The sequence below is a fragment of the Phalaenopsis equestris genome, unplaced genomic scaffold (assembly GCF_001263595.1).
Source record: "Phalaenopsis equestris unplaced genomic scaffold, ASM126359v1 Scaffold000964, whole genome shotgun sequence".
Taxonomy (NCBI): Eukaryota; Viridiplantae; Streptophyta; class Magnoliopsida; order Asparagales; family Orchidaceae; genus Phalaenopsis; species Phalaenopsis equestris.
In genome coordinates this window covers 190,119-200,178 of record NW_018165403.1, presented here as the reverse complement: position 1 = coordinate 200,178, position 10,060 = coordinate 190,119, and the positions used below count along the sequence as shown (strand labels likewise).

The 10,060-nt window shown below is 32.4% G+C and overlaps 1 protein-coding gene across 1 annotated transcript in view; it reads left to right on the top strand.

Annotated features, from left to right (window-relative positions):
- The window catches only part of LOC110032532 (cell cycle checkpoint protein RAD17), a 101,192-nt gene that overhangs the window by 8,586 nt on the left and 82,546 nt on the right, over positions 1 to 10,060 (top strand). The window contains exons 3-4 of the mRNA XM_020736192.1: positions 3,370 to 3,455; positions 4,158 to 4,205. Of these exons, the coding sequence (XP_020591851.1) occupies positions 3,370 to 3,455; positions 4,158 to 4,205 (134 nt within the window). The remainder of the gene's footprint in view (positions 1 to 3,369; positions 3,456 to 4,157; positions 4,206 to 10,060) is intronic.

Below are 10,060 nucleotides of genomic sequence, written 5' to 3'. Positions count from 1 at the left end.
AAAGACATAAAGCCAAACGATAGGATAGTTGGGAGATCACTGGGGTTTTTCCCTAGATTTGTGATATCCCCTACTTCTCTTTCATTTGAATTCCTAAAATAATTGTTCCTATTTTGAGTCATTCCCATTTGATTTTCCCATGTCCAATCGTGAAAACCTAAACTTTGAAATCTTGAAAGCAAAACCACCTGATCTTAATCGAGAGTTATCTTAAGTGATTTCGATCATTTAAGATGTAATTAACTATAGTGGCTTGCCTCTATAGGGAACTAAGAACCCAGATAAAATAAACCCTATCTAATTTTTATGTTAGATAGGGGAACTTGTTGGCCTTTTTATAAAAATATTTCGCAGACCAAACGGATGTCACAAATTGTTTAGTCTAGATGATTAAATCCCTATTACAAAGTAATATATTTATTCTTCGGGATAAGTGTATTGCTTGTAGTATTGTGTTAAATCATCTAAGCTATTTAAAATGTGAGACTCGTTTGGTCTCACTTATTTTAAAAATTAAAAACGTTACTTCTTTAAAAAGGTTATATTTATATTTAAATTATTTTCAAAATCCCAAAATCATCACCGTTTCCAAACTACGAAAGTGAAGTTGAACAATAAAACGGCCGACACCAACTTGCAGAAACAAAAAATTAGAGAGGAAGTTGTTGACCATAACAAGAATAAAACAAAGCTTGCGTGGAATAGTAATAATGATTAAGATACTGATATTTTGATTCATAGATTGTCAGGGCTCCACCAAAAATATCCTAGCCTCTTTCTTACTATTTCTATCCTTTTCTTATGGGCTTATGTCTTAACATTGGAAGGATGGCATCTGATCTACATAATACTAGAGGATTTCATGATTTGATTCTAATCTTTACACACTCCACCTTTTTAATGGATCCCTTTGGTATTTTGCATACTTATATTTATGCGGGTTTGTATTTTATACCATTTTCATCAACACCTATATACATTTTGCTAATATCATTTGTTACTGGATGTATAACTATTTGTATCATTTTTTTTAGCTCAAGACGCGAAGTGAACTTGGTCTCTGGGCTTTAAATCCTAACGATATATTTTTAAACCATTGTGATTTGACTGCAACTAATTGTTGAATCAATAGTGGTTGTCATTTGTTTAACACTTTATGCAAAATGAACATAATGATGATGAATTTAGTATACTTGCGAGTTTTGGATGAGCTAGATGGATGTTTCGTTCTGTTTGATGCTTTATTCTTTTTGAACTTGTGAAGGATAGGTTTGTCCTACCTATCTCAAAGGATTCAGTTATGGGTATGTTCGATGTGTGCAAATAACTTGACCATTTTTCCGATCTGATACCTTTTTGCCCATGCTTCATACTTTGGTGGAGTTATTAGAAGAAGTGTGCCAATAACATAGCCATCAGGGATTCTTATCAAACTGATGACAAAGGTTGTCCGTTTGGTGTTTCATGCTTGTGTGGATTTGTCTGATAGTAAAATCCCTAGTGTGCTTGAGGCTTCAAGTGAAATGTAGGATTACTCTTTCATTTCTTGCTTCTTGCTTGGTGAACCTACTGTAGGAGGAGCATTTATTTAACTCTTTTTTATGCTTATGAATTTTCTAAACAAAAAATACTGACAATCTAGCTTGGTTAAATATTTGGTGGCAATACCGACTATGACTAGAGCTTATTGTATTAGGATTAGTTTTTTAATCCTAAGGATTGTAGAATTGCTGAAAAGATGTCTTCAGTTTGGACTGCTGGAGTTTTTAAAAATAGAAATGTTAGGTACTTTACACCCATATCAAAAGAGTTGTTGAGAAGTTGAATGTCATAACATGGTGATATTTTGGCTTGTTTGGTACAAAAAGGTTCTCAATGATGGAAGTAGTTTTAGTTTGCTAACTCTTAACTTTATTCTTGCTTCAGTCCTTATTCATTGGATCTTAGGGGACAAACTTGAAGTTCATATTGCTTGAATTTTAAAGCTTTGGTGTGCTAGAGTTGATAGTTCTTTTTAGATATGGTTGCATCACTTTGGGATATGCTTTGAGGGGATATACGCCATTAAGATTTCCTTGAACTCTTAATGTCGATTTGGCTTTCTTTGGGCCCTATTAGGCTATCATAGCTAATCCTTCATTGCGTTGGGTTCATTGAGACATATAATATGTGATTTAGATAAAATACGGTAGGATGAATTTTGTTAAAAAGGTTTATATTGTGATGAATGTCAAGTCTTATGGAGTTAGTTGTCCTTTTTTGGCGTGTGGATCTATACCATACTTAGGTGGATTGAGTATTGGTGTTTTTATAAATCATTTGACTTTCACCTCCTTAAAGGATAAAGCTCTGATGTCTTTTTCGGCTTCGATGTTATGAAAAGACATGTGGCTTTATTTGTGAAGGTGCTTGTACGTGTTGGATTGGATTTTGCAACCCTTGGAAAGTCTCTTCTAAAGGGCCCAAGGAATGTCAGGTGATTATGGCTAGACTATCTGAACCTGACTTTGTTGAAGTTTTGAGGGCACTTCAGTTTTTTCTTTTATTTGGGATGATTGTTGTTGGATATTATATATAAAATTATTGTTGGATATTTAGTTTCTTATCTTTTCCAGAGAGAGTTACTAATATTTATAAAGGAGAACAACTGTTGATTAGGTGCATAGGTCAATTGGACTTTTGAGTTGATGAGTTGGGCTTCATCTTTGTATACATTTTTTATGATGAAGTGGCATTCTCAATTTAGTTTTACTTTAGCGTTGCCTCTTAAGTGACTATTGATCTCTGAAGTATGAGAACTCACTTACCTTTTTGGGATGCTGTTGGACTAGCCATGCAATTGTAGGACTTGGCCATACCTGCAGGATAGTTTTTTAGATTTTCTTTGGGCATAAATATAAGCTTTGTCTGAGCCTAAGTAGAACTCCATTTCACTTACAGGATTTGGAATTTATGTAGACAGAGTTAAATTTCTATGATTCCATCCAATAAGACCACTAGATATATTTCTAGGCTTTTTTTTCTATTTGAACTGTTTTTCTTTGTAGAAGAAATATGACAACCTTTGAACCGTCTAATTAAATTGACCACTCAATTGATTACTAAGCGTAATGCGACAATCCACAAGAGGTAGTGGCATGCCTTGACTATTTTCATTGAATAAACGTACACTTGCTAGTGTTATGTCAAATCTCATTTGGAAGTTTCATATTATGCTTATTTTTTATTTGATGGCTACAAATTGTTACTTTTTAAGTTGTTTTGCAGCAGTTTTATGCATTACTATTATGAGATATCAGGTATAACTCGGATTTTTAATTAAAAGAATAATTTTTAAGTTATAGTTTGTTCCTGAGAAGTTTGAAACAGGGAATCCGAGTACACAATGCAAAGAGCTTTGGATTGATAAGTATGAACCCAGTTCTATCCCTCAGCTTGCTGTTAATAAGAAAAAGGTAATTTCTATCTCTTCATGCTCAGTGCAAAGTTTTTTTAATGTTTATTCACAAGGTAATAGTAAGTAATTTTTTTGATTGCTTGTCTTCCAATCAGGAAATTATTTGAAATTATTTACTATTTCATGAGGACTGCTTTGTAATTTTTGTCTTTAAGCATTGCTTATATTTCCTGACAAGCTTTTTATCATTTTGGTTCAACTCTCATGTTCCACCCGTATCTACTCGGTCATTGTTCTGAAATTATTTTATAGTGCGGGAAATACTTTGCTGCCCAAATTAGAGCCTAAAATAAGCCTTCAAGCTCGTTGGGTGGAAGATGCATTACACGCTTGTATCATGTCACTCAAGCATGTGTTATTTATTCAAGGATATGAAGCCTTATTTTGAATGTTGAGTTGGGCACAATAGCAATACCCTCGTAGTTGAGATAAACCATTTTATTCGACTTAATGTTTGTTTTATCATAAACTAAAGCATTTTGATTGGGTATTTTTTAATTTCAGGAATTCCATTCCTGCATTCTTCATGTTATTCCAATTTAGATACATTTTTAAATGTTTGCAAGTATATTAGCTTATTCAATGAAGTAATCACGGATCCTAAAACTCTGGCCCTTATGCTTCCTTCTTTGGGGCTTAATGCAGGTCCTATAAGTAGAATTCTGCTAATAATATATCTTTTCCTGATGTTTCGTTTCAGGTTGAAGAAGTAAAAAATTGGTTAGAGGACAGGCTGATCACATCCAAGGTGTGCTTTAAATGCCAATTTTTCTCTTTGGAGAGATGGAGTTTGAGTTCAAATCTTTCTTTCTTTTAAATTATCTTTTATCAAATCAATATATATTTACAATTTCAATCTTAGTCTAGTAGCTTTTTCCCGTCTCTAAAATTTTCATTTTTTGCAACCTTCCTGGTCACTGTTGCTACATCTGGCAATAGATTTTAGTGTGCAATGTAACTAACCAGTCCTAGATAAGTTGTGTTTGACATGTGTTAATGTTTAATGGCTATTCGTTTATTTTAAATTTATATTATCTTTAGTAGTTAGTATATATGCAAGATTAGGTAGAGATATATGTTCTTAGACATTGACTTTAATTTGGTTGAGTTCGAAAGATGCTCAAGTATTTCTTTTGACTGATTCATGCTGAATGACTTAAGTAATTTACTAAGCTAATCCTGAAATGTTGTAGTAAAAGGAGGTTAGGAAAATAAGAGATTTCAATCAAATTAATTTAATTGTGTGTGTTAATAGTATTGCGTTTTTACCAATTATTTGTAGTTGAATATGTTTGTATTTGAGTGTTAAAATTCTCATGGAATAGAGTTAAAGAGAGTGTAAGATGAGGTGCTATGTTGATGTCCATTAGCGTGTAAAACAGTGTGAGAAATATGAATTTTAAGATTGGATTCTTAGAGGAAAGCTGTGTGAATCTGGTGAGTAAATCTTGTTAAGACTAGTTAGTTATAAGGAAATTTAGGCTGCTGAGAAGCTTAATCATGGTCTTCATTTTTGCTACATAGTTTTTCCTATATATATATATATATAATATGTACTATATATAGCAAATGGACTTTTTAAGTAGTAAATCAATTCATTAAGCACGGAATGGACTAGATTAATTTATTTGGCTCAGAAAGGACTTGATTATTATTACTATTCATTCAAAGGAGTAGAAGTGTAGAACCATGCAGTAAAGGAGTTGAACTGTACTAGTTTCCAAGCCTTTTTTTATGTTTTTTTCTATTTATATTTGATTTTATCTTATTACATTCAATTAACTTCTTTTGGATAATGTTATGTTTGGATTTTTTATTTTAGTTGTGATTAGATTGTTCTGTGTTTTCTGTATATCTCTATTTCTATAAAATGGGATTGATGATTTTTATTCTCAATTAGATTACTTTGATCAGCGGAAATCATGCTATGATACCAACTGATTGATCTGATTTTGATCTTAATCGTGTGCTCTAATCACTCTAAGATATGTATGCAGAGTTTCCTTTTAGATTGTTGCAGCGACACTATCATTATGATTACATCAACGCCTTCATTACCTGTTTTGCCTACTTATTTTAAAAAACCTCTTCTCTGTGCTTGTCACCATCATGCTGCACGGCTGCATGTTTTGCTTTCTAGTGTTCCCCTACAATCCATAGTGACTCTGCCTTGGTGCAATCCATTATACTTTTACAACTAAACCTATTTATATACTCTTCTCAGAATCTTCCCCATACTTGTTTTAGTGGTTTGGTTTCTGCAGTTAATTTTGTCTTCATATTATCGCTTCCTTGTCGGCAACATAACATGTGTTTTTATTAGCGTTTTCTCAAAATTCAATGTTGTCATATCATTGTCAAAAACATATATTGGTATATTATAAACCTTTTCTTTATCTTTCTCATTTTCAACAACTTGAAGAATTTGACATTTGGATGCCAATTTTATCCTTTCTAACTTCCTTATTAATACACGCACAATAATAGATATGTTCCTATTCCCATGTTAGGATTTGTAGGCCATATATTTATAATTAGGAATACAATAATGTTTATTGTTCTTATTCAACATCGAAATGAAAAAATATCTTTTGTTTGTGCTTATGGTGTTCCTAATGCCTATCATCTTCATCAAATTTTAAAATTATTTTCCACAAAGAATGCTTTTTTTTTTCAATCCATGTAATCCACTACAAAAGTTACATATGTTCCTTTAATCCTAAAATTTTCAGAACTTTGTCTAGTTAAGTAATATGTGCATGAACGGTATGATTCCCTTTATAATGAGAATTTTTTTATTCATATTGGAAAAGTCATCCTATGCATTACATTGTACGAAAAGTAAACTAATCTATATATGTTCATTATAATTATATTTTTAGTCTTATTTATCTATCTTCGTAGAGTCATTGCTTAAAGCATTAGCTCATCAAAATATGGTTAACCACAATAGTCTCAATTTGACCAACCACCCTATCTTGTTATGCTGATAAACACCTTATTGAAGATGAAACTTTTAGGGACCGTCCTTGTGAGGAAGTTTACAGTGACTAGTTTCTCATGATGAACTAGACCTTGAGGATGATTATGAGTTACTAGTACTTAAGTTTTGCTAATATCTAAATTGATATCTTATTAAAGGATAATCTAGAACTCTTGTCAGAAAAAATGTTTTGTGGATGAATTGACAATTTCCACTCTATTTCACTTGCCACCACCTAATGAGACATGCATTTTTTCAGATCCTTACAACTTGTTTTAATCCCTCTAATCATAGATTGAGATTGTGCTTTTATTTTTGCAATCAATGGTCTATTATTGGTTGACTTTGCAAAAATCTCATAGGTGTATGAAATTGGACTGCCCAGCATCCAAGCATCCAAATCTTGACGTTTTCTTTGTTTTTTCTTATCTTGTTGCTCCTTGCATTGTACAGTCACTTTTTTTTTAGTGATTTAGTGGCGCCACAACCTTCTCCTTGGTCGACTATTATAAAATCTTCAAGATAAGAGACCTTTGCAAGCTTGAGAATAATTGATTCAGTACCAATCAACTAGTTTGGCCTAGAAAAGACTTTTTATTTATTAATCAAAACTAGTTTAATTCGGCTATAATTGATATGAATCAAACCATATTTCAATCATTTTCAGTTCATTTTATGTATCATTAAATTTATTTTTTTTTAATTTTTTTAGGAAGTTCAATTGTATTATTTTTGATAATATTATGTTTAAATTTAAGCTCATAAATGCATAGATTTATTCTTAAATTATCGATATTATGTTTGTAATCCTATTTCTATAAGGTCTTGTGGCTTCTATTTTGAATTTTAACTATTTTGATGAATAAAAATTATGCCTAGAGGCTCACTTTGTGTTCTCTCATTTGATCCATATTCATATTGTTCACGTGGATTGCTCTAAATTGTGCATGTTATAACCTTGCTCGAAAGCCTAGAATATTAAGACAGGAATGAAAAATTGAATTAAAATATTTCCTTAATTAACATTTATAAAATATACGAACATAAGTCTCCGAATTATAAAAGGGCTAACCAGATAAAAAATTCTGATTCATAAATTCATATGAGTTGCACCTTTTTTTCATTTTATTGAAAAAAATACACCAATACAAAATCATGTTATAGTACCTATAGCGAACAAGTCCTCGTTGACAAAACAAATTATCTCCTTTCAATTATTTAATTTAAAGTAATTTTTTTTGAAAAACATTCAACAACAATTGTGTGAGTTAAATAACTTAGTTGCTAAATTTATTTTCAATTTATTTTAATTCAAGACTTACAATCAATGTGCGTGTCATGCGTTGTACTTATACACTAAAAATAAGCATTTGTATGATGTTATCATTTCGTTATCTCTCTTTATCATTACAATCAATCTAAAAATTGTCATTATAAAATTAAGCATTAACTTATATGGTTATTATTATTATTATTGTATAAGAAAATTACTTACAATAACATTATCATTATTCATTCAGAATTTAACTTTACATTTTTCTTTTATTATTAACTTAATATATTTTTTTTAGTTATTTTTTTTGAATCATCAAATTTTCCAAATGGAATGTTTAGAAAGCAACATAATAAAACTTTTGTAACAAACATTTCTAAATTTAAATTTAAAGTTATGCTAGTTTGTATTCATATCTCAATGTTTCTGTTTTTTTTCTCTTACCCTTTCAAAATATCCCCTATATCCTCTGATTTTATCATGCCCATAATAACCCTGAAAATTTCTTGCAGTATAGGAACAGATCAAAATCTAAGGTTAGGAGATTGCAGAAGAAATGTAGAAATTAGACCATATTTTTCAAGTGAGGAATGGGGAGGAAAGAGAAACCTCAATTTCTGATGTTAAAATGTTTCCTAGCTCGAACAAGGCTTGGTTCCTTGGTGTCAAGTCCAATGTTGGTCAAGCATGCTCGGTTCATCAAGATGATGCTTGGCTTGAGCCATGCGACGTTGTCTGTGCAGCCTGCTTGTGTCTATGGTCTCTTTTGTTGTTAGCGCTGCTAGCTCGCCTGACCTTCTCCCTTGCTAGGTCACCTGCTTTTTTAGAGCAAGGGAGAAGGTGCCCCCTTTCTTTGCTTTCTTTGTCTTCGTCTCACTTGGCCAAACCCCTCTCATAATAGCTACATTAAGGAACTATCGGTGCTGTTTAGTACTTTTTTAATTTAGTTTTGTTTAACAGGTATCATATATAATTTTTCTTCTTTTAGAATTTCATTTTCTTAAAATATATTATTAAAATAAATTATATGATTATATTATGATATATATTTACAGATATTAAATATAATTTTAACATTAAATTTATTATTATTATTATTAATTAATTAGTTAATTAATCATTGGTTTTTTTTCTTCTTTCTCAATAACTTTTTCTCTCATAAAACAACTCTTAGAAGATGATTAGATGTATTCCTGTTATGGGTTTTAAACTTAGATGAGCTTAGAAATCTTATGGATGATACTTTGGTTACTTCGGGAAATGATACGCACCTTACCAATTTGTTAGCTGGATCCCTTCCGAGAACTAGAGGTAGGGGCGGGACTAAGGGCCCGTTTGGGGCAGCTTATTTTGCTGCGGTGGCGTTTTGAAAACGCCGCCGCAGCGTTTGTTTCGGCGTTTAGGGCTGCGTTTTCAAATCGCCCATAATCGCGGATGCGATATTATTCGTTCCATCGAACGCGGGGGAGGGGTTCCGTTCGGCGTTGGCTAGGGCTTATTTCCCTCCTGTGCCCCTGTGGATCTCTGGATCTCTCGCGCTCTTCCCGCTCGTCCCCGCGATCTCCTTTATCGATCTTCTCGTGCGTAAACTTCTATTTGTATTTCTTCCCCGCATCTCCTTTGATCTTCACTGGTTCGTTTATGCGGCTTGAATGTTGTATTTGGTATTCCTGTGGTTTCTTTTTAGGCCTACAAGCCAACTACAAAGCTTCTGTTCTTCTATATGCTCTAGAAATGTTCTCCATAGATCTTCTCTAGTTTTTATGCCCTCACGTTTTGTTTTTTTGAGATTTTTAGCTCTTACATTTAGGGATTTTTAGATCTTGATCTGGAAATGGATCACATATTACAGTGCTCTGAAAATAGATCTTCTATATGCCGCACTCCTTTGGGATTTTGGTTTACAGTTGTTCTGAAAATTGGAGTTGTTCTGAAAATTGGTTATCCCTGTTGTTCTGAAATTGGTTCTCCCTGTCGTTCAATATGCCAAGTTTCAGTTCTATATGCCTTGCAATACATTTCGGTTTGAGTTGTTCTGAAAATTGGAAATAGGTAATTGAGCTTTACAGATCCGAAAATTGGAAATAGGAAATTAGGTAGTTTGATGTGGCTTGGTTCTCTCTGTTGTTCTGAAGCTTGGTTCTCCCTGTTTCATTGCAATTAGCTAGTTTGACGTGGCTAATTTTTTGGAATTCTTGGTTGCTAGTTCCATCCAATCGTGGCTTTGATCTTTGCAGTTGGGGAAATGACTTTATTATTTGCATTTTAAAACAAAGGTATTAGAGGCTTTGATCATTTCCTGTCTGTGTGCTTCATTCCAAAAGTTGTGTATCATGTGCTTCATTCC